The sequence below is a fragment of the Podarcis filfolensis genome (genome assembly GCF_964270895.1).
Source record: "Podarcis filfolensis genome assembly, chromosome: 4".
NCBI classification, from domain to species: domain Eukaryota; kingdom Metazoa; phylum Chordata; class Lepidosauria; order Squamata; family Lacertidae; genus Podarcis; species Podarcis filfolensis.
In genome coordinates this window covers 59762478-59782771 of record NC_139607.1, presented here as the reverse complement: position 1 = coordinate 59782771, position 20294 = coordinate 59762478, and the positions used below count along the sequence as shown (strand labels likewise).

At 38.7% G+C, this 20294-nt stretch overlaps 1 protein-coding gene and 1 long non-coding RNA gene across 3 annotated transcripts in view; one reads left to right on the top strand and one right to left on the bottom strand.

Moving 5' to 3' along the window:
• The window catches only part of LOC310761615 (uncharacterized protein), a 123015-nt gene that overhangs the window by 58197 nt on the left and 44524 nt on the right, over window positions 1-20294 (top strand). Inside the window, exon 4 of the mRNA XM_083611793.1 lies at window positions 14455-14545. Within this exon, the coding sequence (XP_083467919.1) occupies window positions 14455-14545 (91 nt within the window). The remainder of the gene's footprint in view (window positions 1-14454; window positions 14546-20294) is intronic.
• The window catches only part of LOC310761651, a 47263-nt gene that overhangs the window by 11543 nt on the left and 15426 nt on the right, over window positions 1-20294 (bottom strand). The gene's annotated exons all lie outside the window — the stretch shown is intronic.

The following is a 20294-nucleotide window of genomic DNA, read 5'->3' as shown; positions in this document are numbered from 1 at the left end:
AGCAACAATACTTGAGACAGCGTATTATTTCAGTATAGACTGCACTAGACTTTTATTAAGTATAACCCCAAGAGAGAGAATAGAATGGCAGGAACCTTTCATCAAATTATCAGCAAGTATAAACATCCTCAGAAGTTATAGCTAAAAAACAACAACCTCACTCATCTATACACTAATAGCAAATCTGGCAGTCCATTCCAGTTCATTCCTCTGGAACAATTCTGTAGCTAGCACAGGCAAAATCTCTTCACATCCCCAGAACATTACCAAGCATGCACACACTATAATGAGACAGCTGGCAGAGAGCAAGCATTTAGCAAATTACAACAAGAGGGACAATGTGACTGTCTTGCTGCCCACTTGCCCCATGTCAGCAAAATGGTTAGTACTGCATACCCCACAAGTGTCCCAGAAAAACTGGGACATTCCGTTTTCCCCGGCAGGGTCACAGCAGCCATTTGGGTCACCGTGATCATGTGAGATCAAGTGCTTTTACTGGTACCACAATCTTGTGCAGCATACCAAAATGTGTATTTTGAGGCTCCATGATCTCACGTGGGTCACGTGACTTGGAGGGTATGAGTACTGTGTTTGGAAATAATGGTTTGATATGGTCAGATGGAGTTGAAGCAGGTGACACTCCAGCTGAAGAGCTCCCTGCTCCCTTAACTACGGAGAAGTCATCAGGAAGAGGAAGGAAAGGGCAACAAATAAGGGAGAAGCTGCCATTGCAGCCAAACAGCCCCACCCCACTGCCATATACTTTACAGCTACACTTGCCACACCCCACAAGACTTCAGTCCTGCCATTTTAGGTCCACTTCCCAATTTTTGAGCTAAAAGTTTTTTGGTTCAGCCTTTGTTACAAGCATATTCCTGTCTTTATCTGTCAATTATTGGAGAGAATGTTTTAATAATCCAGACAAAGGCACTAGCGACTCTAACTTTCCATATCCTGGATCTAGCAGCAGTGTACAGTGGCACCTTGGTTTTTGAACGTAATCTGTTCCAGAAGACTGTTTGAGTTCTGAAACATTTGAAAACCGAAAACTCAATACGGAAAACTTAATATGGAAGCTGCGTGGCATGTTCGACTTCTGAGGTGTGTTCGAAAACTGAAGCATTTACTTCCAGGTTTACGGCATTCGGAAACCAAAATGTTTGTCAGCGGAGACATTTGGAAACAGAGGTACCACTGTAATTGGATAGAATAATATTATTTCAAAACACTACTTTTAAAAGTATTTCACTTACAATACAGAAACAGAAAATATAGCATTATTATAATTTTTTAATGACCCAAATCTCCAGTATTTTGTATTTTATTTTTTGTGGGCCTCTATACCACTGGGTGCCACCTTCTAACTGCTGGACTCTGGTGTGTTTGTTTCCCAAGGATGGTTGTGGTTGTTGTTATTTATTTCTAGCCCACTCTTCATTGATTAACAACCTGTTGGCAACCATACAACATCACTAGGCCCCACTATGAGTTTATACTTCTTTGTGTTTTAAAAGGTGGGGAAAGCTATACACATGTGGTCTTCATCTCCAAGTAATATGAGAATCTTTTTTTTGGGGGGGGGGAACCTCAGCTGTGTCTCATAAAACAGCCCCATAATATCCACATAACCCTGTGAAGAATCATTAAATGTGATTGTTATAGAAGACTTTAGGCTACAAAATGTCTGTTATGTTCCCAAACTCTGGCTCTACCCCTTCCTTCAACCCTTTATAAATATCCTTTGCACTGAAGCTTTGCCTCTTGCCTTTGGAGAGACTTTAAAAATTAGGCATTAAATACTGGATCAATAAGAATAGTTCTAAGAAACTCAGTAGACTGCAAAGCTTTTATTTATCCTCATATCTGTCTTTTCCTATCGACTTAAAGTGGACTTCCAAGCAGATGAAGGTATTAGATTCCAACATCTTGCATCTGAAGGAGTACCTAAGGCAAAATTTTAGATTTCACAAATATGTTTCTTCCTATAGTTACATTATTATTTATCTTGATGAATCCGAGATGAATGTTTGGTTTCATTCACTTCAGAAAGTTTGGGGGAGGCATTTTCATGCAGAAAGCTCCTCCATATGTTTTCCTTCATACATTTTAAATATTTGTTAAAACCTTTTGAAATAAGAATTGATTGGTCAAGGAAAACTGCAGTATGCTGCTCTTTTTTATTTCTTTTAAAATAATAATTTCAGTGAAAATTGCCTCTTGTAATTTGTGTTGCTGCAAATTATATTCTGGAACATTTTGCATCTAATATTTTGCTTGGGGAGCCTATGTATTGGGCTGATACAGGATCAACATATGGTATACATTATGGCTTTGCATGGCGCTTTGATGATTACTACATTTTTAGTTTTTGCAATCTACTGAGGGCCACATGAGTACTGATATGTTAATATTTGAAGTAGACAGTATATTGTAACATGTTCAATATGGGGTGGCCCATGAGGCTTGGAAGACAAAGGTGTGCAAATAAAATTGCAATTTCATGTGTGCTTTGCAGTTGTGCCTAGGAGAAGAACAGGACTAATTAAAAAGATGGTATGTCCAGCTCATTGTGTTGAGGTGGTTGGGTGGGGTGTTGTGCAATTCTTTTGTTATGTGGCTCGTATCACATAATAATAATGGTCAAAATTACCAAATAGCTATGTTAGGCAACCACTTAATCAAAGCTAAGAGCAGCAGCCTCCTAATCTATGCAACAGATGTCACAATATACTTCAAGCAAAGAACTGCACTGCAAGAGATGTTAGGAGAACAGTTATTCCAGAAAACACAACAGTGGCCCTAGCTCAAATGGTGCCCTTGGAGGGGAGTATCTTTGGCACCATCTTCCACTTGCTCAACTTTGAAAACCTATATTATTTATTACCTGAATCTTATTTTTAGTGTATTTGTACCACTTTTCATGTTGTATGCATTTTTTATCTCTGCCCTACGCACGAGCAACCCCTAGAACCATTACAGTAACCATTCGGGACATGAGTTCAAGCAAAAACCAATCTACTGAATCATCTTAATGGATTGTAAAGGAGACCAAAGACCATTTGGCTATGTGCTCAACTTTGGCTGGATTATAACTGTAATGCATGCCTTTTGAAAGGCCACATCTTCCGTGCAGTGTGATGAATGCTGTTTGTTCTCTGGGTCTTTTAATCTGAGTCTTGATTTGGTTATATGCCTTAGTGGTCCTATATTGTATTTTTACTTCAAAATGATAATAAATACTCCATTATTTCCCTGTCCTGTGATGGCTATCCAAGCCATCTCATTTATAGCATGAGATAACTTGACCTGCAACAAAGCCAATAGAGCCAAAACCTACATGTTGGGGAAACCTAATTTCCCTTTCTATCACTAAAAATATATGCACAGCTTTTTTAGGAACATAGGAGGCTGTTTTCTACTGAGTCAGGTCATCCATCTAGCTCAGTATTGTCTACACTGACTGACAGCAACTCAACAGGGTTTCAGACGGGGAAACTTCCAGCCCTACTTGGAGAAGGTGGGGATTTAATTTGGGACCTTCTGCATGCAAAGTAGATGTTCTTCTGTTGAGCTATGATCCTTCTCCTGCCCTCAGGGAATTCCCACACCAGTTTGAGAAACAAACTGTACTACTATTCTGTGTTGCTTCTGAGCTGACTGTTGCAGTTTGCCTGTGGTCAGAGGACCAATAGCACTGGAAATCGCATTTGGACCACAGCAGAAGGATTTGCATACATTGGGGTAGATCCAGAGTTCTGTGAGTGGTGTGCTCTGAAGTCTAAGCTCCCCCGAGTCCCTCAAAAATTTGCTGCACAGGGTTGAAAAATAATGGGGCAAAGCTGAGTAAGGTGGGGTGGTGGTGGTGAAAATCATGCCCCTGACTTCCGTTTGCAGAATCCTCTAGTAGATTCATGCCCCTTCCACCATCAGAAGAGGCCCTTAATACATAGAAGGCCCTTAATACATGCAATAGTACATTTGGATCAACACATTGCCTTGATGGTTCTTCAAAGCATGGAAATGGTTTATGAGATAACTGTGGATGTTCCTAGCATCATACTAATATGGCACATGAAACACAATATTTGACAAGATTAATGCATGAGTTAAGGAATACTTTGTAATTTGAGAATTTATGTAAATAAACTATTTGGGGGGGGGAACAGCATGGAAATTATTAGATATATGTCCTCCAGATGTTGATGGGTAAGAAACTAATATTGTTGGAGGCGGAAAATGACTTAATGCAAAAATGCTTTCCTTTAAGTGTCTTTTATGGAGGTTGTAAATAAATAAAGCAAACAACTTCCATTTAAGAAGCAAATTGCAGTGCGTGGATGGGATATTACTTGTTGCAGACAGCCACACAGGCAAAATAGAGCTATTTTAAAAAGGCCAAGCAACTTTTCTAACAGGATAGTTCATTAGAAAAATATTATCTTGGTGAAAATAATGTTTTATGTCCTTTACCATGATCTGCGTGAGCCAGGCAGTCACACAGAGAAATTTATTTAATTTGTATATTTCTGATCCAGTATCACCAAGAACAGTTATTCTAGGCAGCAAGTGTTCCAAACAGTTCCTAATTTCACATCATCACATCTATTACATTCAGCTCAGAAATGTCTAAATGTATTTCATGAGTAGTGGCAGTGTTATGTGAAATGCAACATGACAGGAATATTTAAAATTGTTCAAAGCTACACAGTGGGAACCAGTTTGATTGGTGTTAGCCTTCCAGCTTGGGATTTGCATATTTGGAGAAACTCAGGAAACTCAGCTAAGGTTTTGGGCATTGCAGGTGGACTAATGCAGAACTCTAATTTTATTTCTTTGCACATTTTTAACTTAGCTGTATACAACAGCAATAACCCACGCAGGAAGACCAAGAACAATGGCAGCCATTGTTTGGCACTGACAGAGTATGGCTGCATCTTCCTTTTCTCTGGTGTTACACAGATAGTAGTAAATCTAAGATAATGCTCACTTGAGAGACAAGGAACAACCACAGGGGACTTTTAAATAAGAGAAATAGACTCTGAAAGGTGTCAGTGTAAGTGGTTTAAATACTGTGTGTGAAAATTAAAACAATACTCTAAGGTCTAAAATATACCTTGTCTTCCTAATTACAGCAAGAGAGAATAAAAATGACTTTTAGTTTGAAGAAGAGGGATTTGGAGCAAGTCCGTGATATAGGCAGGAAATTAAATAGAAGCATTTTTAAACTCTCTTCATAAATAAATCATACCCTATCTCCCCTAAATGAAGATGTTGCTTGGAAAGGATATATGAACATTAAGGGTCTTTTTATGCTTGATAATGGGCACAATTCTGTTTCTAATACATGTAAGTTGATGTATATAAGTAAAGTGCTCAGTATTTCAGAATCTCATAGTACTGTATCGATAAATTCAGATAATACAGAAGGATATAGAAGGTTTTGTGGATACCAATCCTATGATTTATGGTCAGCAAAATCTGTACCAGAATGAACACTTAACATCACATAATAATGATCTTGTGCATTCTTAGTAGCAAAGCAAAATAGTGATTAGGAACAAAAGGTAACACAACAACACTATCAGACAATGTGTCCTTGGCAATGGCAGGGATGCCACAATGACTTCACATAACTCAGTTCATGTTGGAGGAATTGGACATAGAGGAAGGGGTTAATAGAGGACATAGAGGAAGGGGTTCCTTCATGAGTACAATGTATGAGATAAGCCAACAGGTGCAAGGTCAGTGAACCCAGTTACTATGGCAACTGCCCAGTGCCATCTATATTAGTCAGGCATAGGCAAACTTGGCCCTCCAGATGTTTTGGGACTACAACTCCCATCATCCCTGATCACTGGTCTTGTTAGCTAGGGATGATGGGAGTTGTAGTCCCAAAACATCTGGAGGGCCGAGTTTGCCTATGCCTGATATACGTGATTAAGGAATGTCAGCTCATTAGTCAGCCAGTGAGTCTTGAGAAGTGAGTCAGAATCTGTGTTACGTCTTGAATTGCTGCAGCAACAGAAATACTTTGTATGGCTATATCTCTATCTGTATATATATCAACATCCAGTACTGTGTTACAGAAGCCTTATCTTCTGCAGTAGTAAATTATTTTGGACCTTAAGGTGCCTTTGGGTGCTGACTGGAACTGGGGACAACTTCTGCCATGTGGGTATGTCACTTCAGATTCCCAACAGTTCATGCCCTTCCCACAACAATGCATATTGCCAGGAAGAGACAAGGGGACAGAGAAATGTAAGGAAGTAGGATATGCAGTGTTCTGGTGCTGTTTATACTTGGATCGCATTAGATTGTGTTTTTTTACTAAGACCACCTCTTTTGTAAGCACAACACTATTCCATCATCAGGGGCAGGTCAGGGCCCTGAATGCAGATAAGATTCTGATTAAAACATATTCCTCACCTGCCACACCCCAGCTCTGCCTGGATTTTTCCTATTATACTGGCAGTTCTCCAGTGGTAGATAAGTAATTCCATTGCTGGTGGTAGATTACCACGGACATAAGTTATCTATGCTAGTGTCTAATTTTATCCTGAAGGGAAATTTAGCAATGGTTCTATGCTGATCATAAGGTATAACCTATAGACAGAAAATAATCTATAGATAGAATTGTGCTCTTAGTATTCATATTTGCTCTCTAGGGAGCTATTCCCACTATCATCATTGAATATTCAAATCATTTGCACCAAAGTAGCTGTTAAGTAACCCCATTAACTTAATTGGTCATTAGCATAAAAGACTGAATTCCATATTATTGTCTGGATCTATCAATTAAACTCATATACCTGATCTAGGTTAAAAACAGAAATAACACTTTCTGTGGGGTGTTCCTATTAATACACATTTGCCTTATTCAGAGACATTTGATTGAAAGCAAATGTATGTAAATTGCTACCACCTATGCTGCTGAGTTAGGGACTGGTGCAATGTTTATATTGTTTTTTTAAGCATTCAGCATTCCACTGCCTTTTAGAATGAAAGTGGGTTGAAAGTAGTGGTGGCTGGCCACATTTTTGCTTGGTAGGGCTGCCATTTTTAACCTTACAGTTTTCACCAGAATGTACAGCACTTATTTAGAGTAGCATGCCATTCCATATGTGCAGAGTGCCATTATCTCCTCTTTTAAAAACAAATCAATTAGTCTCTATGGACAGGGAAAGAGCCTCCTTGTGAGAGTGCCCAAGTATGATTTTCAGACAAGATGACTCTATAGCTCTTATTTAGAAATTAAGCCATACCCAAGGTACTACTTCCGGGTTAGCGGAGTCAGTAACCCGAAGTGTTGGTAACCCAAGGTGTTGGTAACCCAAGGTGTTGGTAACCCAAGGTACCACTGTAATGTATTTGCTATTTTTGTCTTGGGAAGGAAGAAGGAAGAAACCTATTGCTTTATAAATGCATGGGGGTTACCCAGATACATACTTTGCAATTTTGTTGTGTTTCTAGATGAATATAGCCTGATGTGGTGCCATACATAAATCATGTCAACACTATAAAGATTAGAATCTTTGCAGCATGTGGCAGCTGTCACATTCTAAGCAGTCATGTGACTAAAGGGTGTATGGTACCTACATTTTGATTACTCTATCTTCAGTTAAAAATGCAGCTTTGATATCTTAAGGGCCCATGTGCACTTACATGGCAATGAGCTCCATTGGATTTAGTAGGATTTGCTTCCAAGTAAGCATGCATAGGATTGTGTAGAAATCCATGAAAACAGGTGTGAAAACTTTGCAGATCAGAGCAAGAAGGATGGATCTTCTAAAGGCAAACTCATATGGAGTAAAGGAAAATTCATAAACGATCTTTTTTTAAGTATATCTTCTATGCTTAGGGATATTTTTGTCAAGATAAACACTTGCATTCAAAATCAGTACAGTCTGAATACTCCTGTTGTTTATGTTTTCTTTGTGCTAACGGGTTGCATTGCCATTGTCATCACTACAAAGGAAATCAAAATAATAGTTCTGATTTATTACCCCTGGATCTTTTTACCACAAGACAGATTCATTTTCTAAACAATTTTAGTACCCATTTTGAATCTCTTTCACTAAGATCACTCAAAGCTTACTTGTGCATTTGGATTATAGTACCAGGTGTGTGTTCACACCTACATTTTTCAGCTATTAATGAGACATTTTATCATAGCATTTCTATTTACATATACTTTTAGCCATTTTAAACCATTACAAAAGATTAAGCACTACACATTATTTGAAATAAATAAATAAACAATTGTAGACAATTCACACTTTAAATATTGGCCATTACATTATAGTTCTAGTTACATAGATTCTAGTCTAAATTCCATTCCCCTCCCCCCTTTATGTGCATTTGCTTTTTTATTATTCATAGCTTAGTTGTGTCATTTTCTACTGTTACACTGACAGATTTCAGGCCATGGCTTAAAAAGGTGGATGAGTTTTTTGGTACGGCCTCTATGCATAGTTAGTATAATTGCCATGAATCTGGCCAGGTGTAGCTAAATGATTTTTTCAGGCAAAGAACTAATAGCAAAGCTTTTTACGCAGTAATTTCCTTGGTAAGGTTCAACAAAATGAAAACTCATCAGAAACCCTGCTGGGATTCCATCAGCAAGCATTTATTTGCAGTTGCTTCTACACCTGCTTACACAGTAATAATACACCAGTGAGTTAAGTCTCTATGCCAATGCAAATTAGCTTTATTTTGAACCAAACATTGGATTTTAGCACATATCATAAGCAGAAAAATGTGCTGCCACTAGATGGATATAGGCAGGGGGAGGAGGGGGAAAATGTGCATATATATAGTGGCTATTGCCGCTTTCTTTATGCAGACACGTCCCACAGGATTATCCAGTTGCTACTATTTATAGCATTTATATGGAACATATGCTTTGCTCCACTGGTATAACAAGGAATCTTTTCCATTTCAGTCTGAGCTTCACCATCTGCAATTTGGATTTGTTTTAAAAGATGATCCATATTTCAATCTATGAAGAAATTCCTTGCTTTTATACCATATGGGAATCTCCTTTCCCTGAGATCAATTCTTCTCCATATGCTTTCATTTTATGTATGTAAGGGAGCCCTCTATGCAGCTTTAAAAGTAATTCAGACTGGCTGCTCCATGAACCTTTAATGCAAATATGAAAGTTTAATTGATTTGTCATTTAGACCAAATTTAAATTATAGAAAGGAATGGGAGTGGGGAGAGAACATCAGTTATTAGCTACCCTGTTCCTTTTTGTGGATACGATCCTGTTTGTTTAAATCCTACTGTTCTTTATATTGTGATGCAATTCTTAAACCATTTCTAGTTATAGACTCCGTTTTAAAATTGCACGTTTATACCAAAGGACTCATTTAGGCACCAAAGTTCCCAGTGGGACTTTGGGCTCCTCTTACAGCATGCTAGGAAGGGTCAGATGGAGGAAATTGATGGGAGGCAAACTGACCATTCTACTCCATTCCCTACAGTTGCTCCTCCACTGTGCAACCTTTTGCCCATTATGGCTGTGCTCAGAGCAGACCTGCCTCTGCTCCCTGTTCTTCCAAATAGCACTTGACTCCCAAACCTGAGCAATTTTTTATTCCGCCCCGCCAACTCTCTCCTGTTCACCCACAGTAGTAAAATAGACAATGTGGACCATTCTTCCTTCTGGATCTGTTGTTGTATTGCCCCACAAGACCAACATCTAGACTCAGGACGTCGCCAGCACTCTCTGAATTGGCATTGGTGACCACATGCTTGAGGTGGTAAGCTATTTTGTCTACCTGGGCTCCACCATAACCAGCAACTTTTCCATCAATGCTCAGCTGGACAAGTGTATTGGCAAGGCAGCTATGGCAATGGCTCGCCTCTCCAAAAGGGTATGGGAGAATGTGATGCTAACAACCAATACCAAGATGAAGGTCTTCCAGGCTTGTGTGTTGAGCATGCTGCTTTATTCATATGTTCTGCACCACAGGAAGATTTTGGGCATAGCAGGACAGCATCTCAAATAAAGATGTGCTCTCCCAAACCCACATTCACAGCATGTTTGCACTTCTGCCTCAGTGATGTCTACCTTGGCTTGGTCATGCACACAGAACGGAAGATGACAAATCCCCAAGGGCATGCTTTATGAGGAGCGGGTTTCAGGCACTAGGTTGGCTGGCAGAACAGCTCTGCATTACTTTACCCCTGAAGGCGCACCCTTCCATTGTCTTCCAAAATAGATGGAGGCCAAAAGATCCTGATCGTTCTTGGAGGCCTAGAGAGACAGTCCAATTCCAATTAAACTTTTTATTGCACTAGCCATAGGCCATGGCATCGTTCAGAAGGAGAACAAACAAACAAACAAATGGGGGGGGGGGACAATAATCATAAAAATCATCGGGCACAGACATACAGTAAAACCACGATCACGGCTACTAAAATTATTTGTTGCATTAAATAGAATAGAATAGCAGAATATTTTCAGGTAAGATGTGCCAAATTAAATATCCGAATCCCCTTTGCAGTTGACCGCTATTTTGTCTAGTTCCTTCCTCCTGATCTTCTTAGCTGACATTTTTAGTCTGGCAGAAATCCTGTGAGGTAATTTATGCTATGGTCTAATTTGGATTGGTCTACTTTGATAACAATGAGTGGGATAAAGACTCCTACCCAGTAATGGGGAAAGGCGAAAGGAAGATTCATAGAAATGTGGTGAACTAATAGATGAGCAACTCCCTTATCTAATATATGAGTAAGTTTCAACCAGGTAAGATGGCTCTTCTATGACCCTACATAATTGATGTGATGAACACTACTGAAAGTCAAAATATTTTGAAAACCACACCTGCAATGGTATTGTAGGCGCCTATTAAGCCTTAATGAAGTTAAAGTGTTACCCGTAAGGTAGATAAGAACGATATTCTTAAAGCAATGTAGAAGAAGAGTAGATGGAAGAGATTCCCTGTTTTAGTGAGATGGTTGTAAAGATATTGCATAGGCTGAGTCTCACCTTCATTTAAGGAGTACTTTGTAGATTTTTTTTAATATATCAGAACTGGGAAAATAATTATTTTCTCTCAGCTGAGGAAAATGGTTAGAAGTTTGTTGGACGTGTCTATATATTGATATGTTGTTATTGTATGTGGGAATTTGGGATCAGGAATCCATAGTCATCAGCAAGATACTATATTCAATTGTGAATACCCTCAAGATTTGGCCTGTTATAGCATTGTCAATCAGGTCTGGAGGGTACTGCTTCTTAAAAATATAGTTACCATTTTTTTAAAAAAAGTTGAAACTAGTGCTGAGCAAAAATCACCACTGGATGTCTGCTCAGTGGGCTGTATATAATAAGCAATTGAAATCCACTTGGTTCCTAAGGGACAGGTGTCTGTATTAAACAAAGACAATACAGAATTGCTACAGTAAGCACCCTAGTGAGCAGTTTCATCAGAAAGGCCAAAGACTGGAAATTGAAAAATTCCTCTCACATATAAAAGCTGAAAAATGCCAGAAGCTATTACAAGAAGCTTGCGTCTCCAATGACTGCTCTTTACCAGCTATGTGAATAAATACAAGACACAGAATTTAATTCTCATTTCTCTAATTCTCTAATATCTTAAGAGTAAAGATTATAATGACTATCTAGAAAAAAGAAGAACACTCGCTCTGCTGTACCATACAAGTGGAATTGTGGGTAGGGGAATGACATTTTCCCCAAGTTTGGGAAAAGTGAAGTATTTTCAGTGTTTTTTATGGGTGTTTTTTTAAAACCAAGTTCTATGTTTATAATGTGGCTTTAGCTGCAGTAGGAAAAACTGAAAAACCCCATTTGTGAAACTGCAGCTTAAACAAGCCTCACAGGAACAGGCGGTTAGTGATGCATAGAAGGGACTACAGTAAGTGGTCTGTGTATCAAGCCCTGAGAAACACCTCCTTTTCTTTTTCTTTTTTAAATTGAAATATAACTACAAAGGTTACACTAAATCCAAACCATGGCTTGTAGAATATGAATCTAGACAATAAAAAATGAAAAGAATCCGATATTTCTAGGTTATATAGAATAGGAATATTGCAAGCATATTTTCCCACTGACTAAATTTAGCAAATGCGTTTCAAAGAGAGACAACCCTTAGGTGATTTGCTTTTTTATAAAATACATAGTTTTTGAAGATTAGGCATAGAACCAATATGTCCTAAATCTCTGTTTCCTTTTTCTTTTCTTTTTTTGTAATAACATTGTGGTCCTCAGGGATGACAAGAAATAATAGTTTCATTTACTGGGTCTTGAATTTTAGTGATTTTTAGGCCTATAATTTTGTGGCAGAGAACCAGAATATTACTTTGTAATTTATGTCCAAGACCACAAGGAAAAAGTATTGTAGTGTTGCTGGAAGTACAGCTTGATGCTGTCCTATTGATCTATTCATTTATTTGTGTAGCACAATCAGAGAGGGTGCTCGGTGTTCAACAGAATACAAGAGAACAGTTCCGTATCCTGAAGTACTTACAATCTAAACTTCAACACAAGGGAAACAGGTAGCGGAGGCAGGATACTAAATACAAGAGCAAAGTGCAGGTTTTAATGGGACGTGCTTAGACTTAGTTATGCATTCAGTTTCTAACAGGGCATGGGAGTTACGGGTTCTGCTTTATGGAAAAGGTGGGTTTTCATGAGTGATTTGAAGTATGTGATTTGCAGCAAAGGGAGAAAATGTGGCAGGATAGCTTTGGACAGGGAAGGAGGGTAAAGCAAAGTTCACAGGCAGGGATGTATTAGGATAAAAGAGTGGAGAGATAAGGCCTGGAGGTCTTTGAGATGAAGAGCATGTGTTGAATCCAGGAACAGACAGGAAGTCAGGATAGGGCTTTAAGGCAGGGGGTCATGTGAACAGAGGAACAAGATGAGCAAAAATGATGTTCGCAGCAGAGTGCTGGAGAGATGCGAGGGGACCAAAATAAGATAACAGAAGACCAGAGAGTAGCGTACACAAAAGAGGTCACGGGTGTTTGTCGAGGGGGAAGATGGGAAAGGGCTGTATTCCAATGTCTTGCAATGTTGTGTAGGGAGAAGGGACACAACTTGGCAAAGATTGAATATGGGAAACAAAGGAGCATAGCAAGTTAAAGCCAAGCTGCCTGTCTGTTCAAGAGGGGAGAAGGTAACATGGTGGCATGTGGCATGGTGTGACTCTTACAGAAGGCTACAGTCCTGCTTTACAAAAGTCTCTTTCTCACACACACCCCACCTTCCATTCTAGCAAGCAAGAACCATGATCAGAGTTCACACAAATGTAAAAGTGCAGGAAGAAGGCAAAGAGCAGGACCAGTGACTGAGGGAGGCATATGAAGAGTCTGAAAGTCTCAACAGAGAGACTAGAGAGCCACATTTCCAAGCCTCCCTACAGCAAGGCTGCCCCCCCCTCCAAAAACTATCATGTATAATCTAAGTATTGTAGTACACTATTACCTTTGAATCAAGACAATTGATTGTCTAGAAGGTTCTGGAATTTTATGCTTTATGCTTTTCAAAAGGCGATGTGCCATGATTGTCCTACACAGGCACACCTACTGTACATACCTGCATTTTGCTGCATAGTAACATTCCTTACACAGTGTAGTGCCAATGCCAGTTGTCTAATGTTTGGAGCTGCAATATGCTTAACTTGCAAAGGCTTTCACCCCTTTTAGATAATATAATATGAAAACATACAACACACAAGAGATGCTTCCATCTCTTCCTATTTGGATTAAACATTCAAAATAAAAAACCTCAACATAACCTTCGAGAAAACTTTCTAATTTTTTGTTTAATCACTGAGATAGGTTTACTGGTCCCAAATGATTTCACTCATATGTTTAAATAATTTGGTTAACCTTTTGGTTGTATAATTTATTTGATTTATTCATACAAATGAAGACAAGAGCTTACATCCACTTCCTATATACTGCTGGACAGTTCTTCTTTGTCCCAGAAAGCTGAGAAGAGAAAGCATTGCAAGTTCAAGGTTGTTTTTTTTAAGTTATCCAATAACTAGTATGAATTCAACACTATATAATGTTGTTTGCATATAAACATTAATACATAGGCTATAAGCCACTGTAAACCAAATATTTTGCCACGTCTTAAATAAAAAACCAATCAATGTGTAGAAAGTTAAATAGCAGGTATTAGTAAACTACTATTAAGTGAGTTACTATAAGTTGTGTATTTTAAAGTCTGTGTTGTCTGTGGATCTTATGTATTCTTTTCATCTCATCTGACCTCATTGTAAACAGCCTGTGGCTTGTACAAAGGGTGGTATATACAGTAAATCATTTAAAGAAATAAATGAATTTTTTTGGTAAACTACTCATTATCTGATTAGTTAACGTTCATGAATCTTACTACATCTGGTTAGATAACATTATCATGAATCTCACTATCTAATGTAATGTAATGAATCTTCTTACATTCTATTGTTTCAGTGAGCAGGAGACAGCAAAACAGAACCCACAGTTGGCACCTGAGGAACTTGTCCCCTCCCCACCTTCCCACAGGAAAAACATCTGTGATAAGGTAAGAAAATACACTGATGCTGTGAGACTTCAGTAGAAAACAGAATTTATGGGAAGCTAGGATGAGAGCCCTTGAAGTTCACAATACTGCTCAGTAATGGTAGGAAGTATGAATATTTCCTCCCATCCAAGATCTAAGCACATAGGAACTAGGGCTCTGTGAAGGTTTTGAAGAACCATTTTTATTGCTTTTGAACTCCCTGTTGGCTTTCATGAGAATAAAGCCCTTCTCTAATCCTGCTCAGTGGTTTAGCCTACTGGAAGAGCTTATTTCTCAACAGCTGCCACCATTGGGTCTGTGTTTTTTGAACATGGTAAGTGGTATATAAATACTTTAAAATAGATAAATAAATGTATGTTGAGGGGAAGACCCTTGCTTAACTGGGTCTTCTCTGGACACTTTTAAAGAAACTGAGTTACAAAACAAACTGGGAAGCCTTTCTTTGTGATGACATGAATGCATTTAAAAAAAACATGAAATGAAAGACGTGCATTAGGAGAAAATAAGCAATTAGGAATAACATGAAAATAGAACCATGAAAATGCCCTGTATGCTGCTCAGTGAATATTAGATGCTGAAAACGGTTCCCCAGATGTACATTTTTCAAGAGCATTTATTGTCTAATTTCAATGTTTCAAAATGAATCTGCTGCATTTTCCCGCACTCCGAGCAGTGTAGGGAAAGCCACATGTTTTCACCTAGACATCCGAAGCACATCCTGTAAGACTTGACTCCCATTCTTATTTGTGCAAGGTGTCCATTTCACTGGTGATGTGGGCCTACTGCCACTAAGACTTCAGAGAAGCCACAAAAGGAAGGGCTTGTGAGCAACATCTAAGGGAAGGACGTCTTCAGCTAAACAAAGATTTAGCATAAGCAAAGGAAAACATGAGGCAGGGAGGTAGAGAGGACAGACACAGATATTTCTATGTGTGGCAGGAAATTGAAAATGGTATAAGTGCAATTTATTCTGAACAAAAAGCAAAATTGATTGTAAATAACGTGGTTACAGAAGAGTTTGCTATTGAGAAAGGGACACGACAGGGATGCCCAATATCCCCACTACTTTTTATATCGGTCCTGGAGGTCTTATTAAACATGATTAGAGAGGACCAGCTGGTTAAAGGGATTCAGGTCGGAGCCAAACAGTATAAACTGAGAGCATTTGCAGATGATCTAGTTTTAACCCTGGAAGAGCCAGACACTAGTACGAAAAGAGTTTTAGAATTAATACAAACATTTGGTCAAGTAGCAGGTTTTAAGCTGAATAAACAGAAAACGAAAGTACTGGATAAAAACTTAACAGCTGTTGAAAGGGAGAAGTTTCAGAGTGAAACTGGTTTGACAGTAGCAAAGAAGGTGAAATACCTAGGGATTAATTTGACATCTAAGAATGTGAACTTAGTTAAAGACAATTATGAGAAATGTTGGACAGAAGTTAAGAAAGATCTAGAAATATGGTCAAATCTAAGACTTTCCTTGTTGGGCCGAATTGCTGTTATTAAGATGAATGTCTTGCCGAGAATGTTGTTTTTGTTTCAAACATTGCAGATTTTGGACAAAATGGATTGTTTAAAGAGGTGGCAAAAAGATATATCTAGATTTGTCTGGCAGGGCAAAAAGCCCAGAATAAAATTTAAGATATTAACTGATGCGAAAGAAAGAGGGGGGTTTGCCCTGCCGGACTTAAAGTTGTATTATGAATCAGCGGCCTTTTGCTGGCTGAAAAACTGGCTGCTTCTTGAGAACACAGACATTTTGGATTTGGAAGGGTTCAATAACAGATTTGGCTGGCATGCATATTTATGGTACGACAAGGTAAAAATCCATCAAGGTTTCAAAAACCATATTGTCAGGAAAGCATTATATAATGTTTGGATTCGGTATAAAGATTTGTTAGAAAACAAAACCCCTAGGTGGTTGTCACCAATGGAGGCTAAGGAAGTGAAAAAACTTAATATGGAATCCAAATGGCCGAAGTATTGGGAAATTATAGAACATGAGGAGGGAAAAGTAAAATTGCAGAGTTATGAGAAGTTGAAATTTAAAGTAAGAGACTGGCTACATTACTACCAGATAAATGAAGTTTTTAAACAGGACAGGAAAATTGGCTTCCAGGTGGAGAGGTCAAAATTAGAAACAGAGCTTTTGGAACCCAGCACTAAAAATCTGTCAAGAATGTATAACTTGTTGCTGAAATGGAATACACAGGATGAGACGGTTAAATCAGCTATGATTAAATGGGCACAAGATATTGGTCACGACATTATGTTTGCTGACTGGGAACAGTTATGGACCACCGGTATAAAGTTTACGGCATGTAATGCCTTAAGAGAAAACATTATGAAAATGATCTATAGGTGGTACATGACTCCAGTCAAGCTTGCAAAAATTTACCACACGCCCAATAATAAATGCTGGAAATGTAAGGAAACTGAAGGTACCTTTTACCACCTTTGGTGGACGTGCCCAAGGATTAAGGTCTTCTGGGAAATGATTTATAATGAAATGAAGAAGGTGCTTAAATGCACATTTGTGAAGAAACCAGAGGCCTTTCTCCTGGGCATGGTGGGCCAATTGGTCTCAAAGAAAGATAGGATGTTTTTTATGTATGCTACAACAGCAGCAAGAGTACTTCTGGCAAAGTACTGGAAGACACAAGAACTACCCACACTGGAAGAATGGCAGACCAAGGTGATTGACTACATGGGACTGGCGGAGATGACTGGCAGAATCCGTGACCAAGGGAGAGAGACGGTGGAAGAAGATTGGAAGAAATTTAAAGTTTATCTCAAGAACTGTTGCAAAATTAATGAGTGTTAAAATGTTTTGGGTCAGGTAAAACAGAATTGCGGGGACAAACAATTGGATATGAGAAAAAGGATTTAAAGGGGAAAAAAAGTGTTATAAGTGGACATTGGGGCTTGCTGGAAAACTTTAAAGTAGGGATGCAGAAAAGGGAGGCATGAGGAAGTCGATGAAAGAAGGTTTAAGAAAAAATGTGAAGAAATTATACGTGTTTATATGTTTGTTTGTTTTTGTATTGTTTTGTATTGTCTATTATTATGTGTTAAAAAAACCAATAAAAAAATTTATAAAAAAAAAGGAAATTGAACACACAAGTCTTTCAGCTGGTATTGTCTGAATGGCGAACTCTGATTAAGATTGAGTTGGAAGACTTTTAAAAATCAGAGGTGGCCAGTGGCAAAGCAGAGCATTCTGCTTTACCTGCCTGGACAATGAGAGAACAGTTAGTTAGTTAGCAAAAGGGCTATGGCTCCCAGAGAGCACAGAGACCTGGATTCATAGGCCTGGTGGATCAAATATGGTGGATCTAATATGCTCCTGATGATTATAGCGTCATGCAGGGGGGTTAAGTTTAGACGCCTCTAAGTTTTCCAATTCTTAACCGTTTTTATACTTGTGTATAACAAAAACTTGAGTACCACTGTTTCAGAACAATACCAAGCCCAAACCCAGAGGTAGGAGCAGCTGGCATGGTGAGGTGGCCCTGTGGCCCTGCCCTTCTAACAGTAGCTTCCAGTCCCAATCTCATCACTGCCTTGTACCACCCTGCATGGTCCTTGTAAGCTTGAGTGTTGCCATTACTGGGAGAGTGATTCAGACTCATTGCATCAGCTGCTTCTGATGCAGAGAGTGGCAGGGGGAAAGGTGGACTAAAACAGCTAATTATTCTCATCATGTAGATACAGCTTCAGTGGAAAGCTAGTTGCTCATATCAGAGCAGAAGAGTGTAGCTTAGAAGTGATAAGCCATGTACTGTTGTCTGTAGTATTTGCACAGCTATTGATATACTGTATCTCACATGCATGCACAAGGGAATGTAATGTTTAAGGCAAGAAATGCGCTGGCTTCTCCTGGAGTACAGCCCCCACCACCCCCCCGGTCTGTACAAATCCAAAGTCCTAAACTGCGCAGCTCACAATTAAATATTTTAAAGCAGCCTGAAGCTTGGCCACCTGATTTCTATGTGGTTTTTTAGCACTGAGTTCTCTAAGAAAAATGAAAACTACTTTATAAATTGTCAGTGTTAACAGATTGACCAAAATGCTTCCTGTTATGTTAAGTGTCCTTGAGACTGAAATAATTACAGTTATCTCTTTGAAGCACCCGTCAAGCGCTTTGACATCTATTTATTCCTTCCATATTCTAGGAATATCTCAGATAGTCATATTCAACCTGTTCTTCCCAGCGCAGTCGGCAACAGTTTTTACTGATGTCGTTCCAATCAAAGGCCATCAGTTTTATAGCCTTAAGGCACTTATCCAGGTGTCAAACAAAATTTGATTTTTACCTCTTTGCATTCTTCTGAAGTGTAGATGACTCATGCTCAGTAGCATTATTCCAGACATAAGCAAACCCCATGCCTTCCAATTACAATAAATTATTCTCACTAAAGCAATTGTTGCAATTTCTAAACATACTGTCAGTGAAGTAAGCCAGTAAAGTATCACTTCAGTTTTAAACCTCTTATTCAGTTTGGATTAGGGGTCCCAGCTTCTAATGTGGCTACATATGTAGCTATGTAGCAAAAAAGGGGCTATGTAAAAATCAAACTCCTGTTATAAGTTTTATTTAGAACTTTAAAAAAAATTAAGGATCAACTTTCAACAAATGGACGTACTTGGTATCAAGTGGCAAAAACAATACAAAAGCAACTTGACAAACCATATTAAAAAACAATTGCTCCCCCTCTCCCAAATAACAGTGCCAAAGGATAAGTGAAGGCAAATGGAACTTTTTTAAAAATAATAATAATATCTAAGCTGTTATAACTGAGCAGTCTTCACTGGAAAAGAGGACAGCTTTGAAGAAAAATAGACCATAAATAAAACATGAGATGCACATTGCAAGGTGTGTTTTTTTAAAAAAGTTTTTGAATGTTCTGTGTGATCTAAGGTGATGAATATTATACGAAGTAAGGCGAAGAAAATGAACAGAACTCTTTTATTACATGCTTCCCCCAGCTGTGTGTAAATCACTAGGATTCCTTATTAAGCCTCCCAAATAACTGATAAGAAGGCTAGCACTGGGGGCATCATGTCTTCACCCAGACTTCTGACTTTCCTACAGAGGAGGACAGAGGCAGAAGTGTGTAGAGGTAACAGGATGTCCCAGGAGGTGTGCTGTCTTCTTGGTGCAAAGATTCACAATGTGACTGAGAAGTTGTCAAGGGTGGCAACACGAGAACAGGGCCTTTTCTCCAGTGGCTCCCTGCTTGTGGAATGCCTTCTCCAGGGAGCTTGGTCTGGTGCCTGCACAATACATCTTTAGGCGCCAGGCAAAAACATTCATCTTCTCCCACGCCTTTTGGCTGATTAAACAATCCATGGCCTTTAAACTGTGCCTGGGGGGCAGGATATTGTTTTTGTTTGTTATTATGAGACGTACTTTTTGTGTTTTTTTTATATTGTGATCATCCCTGTGATCTTTGGGTGAAGGGCAGTATTGAAATTTAATTAATAAATAATAATAATAATCTAAACGGAGAAAATAAAGCCAGTAGCACTATCCCTACAGTTTTAGGACATGGGTAACAATTAACACTATTTTGGCTACATTTAGAAAATAATGGGTAAATGGGTTTGATCTAAACTTGGTCATGCTTAGAGTACACCCACTGAAATAAATGGAACTTAAATTAATCATGACTTACAAGTCCCATTGATTTAATTTTAGTGGCTCTACTGAAATTATGGTTAAGTTGGAACCCAACCATATATATATA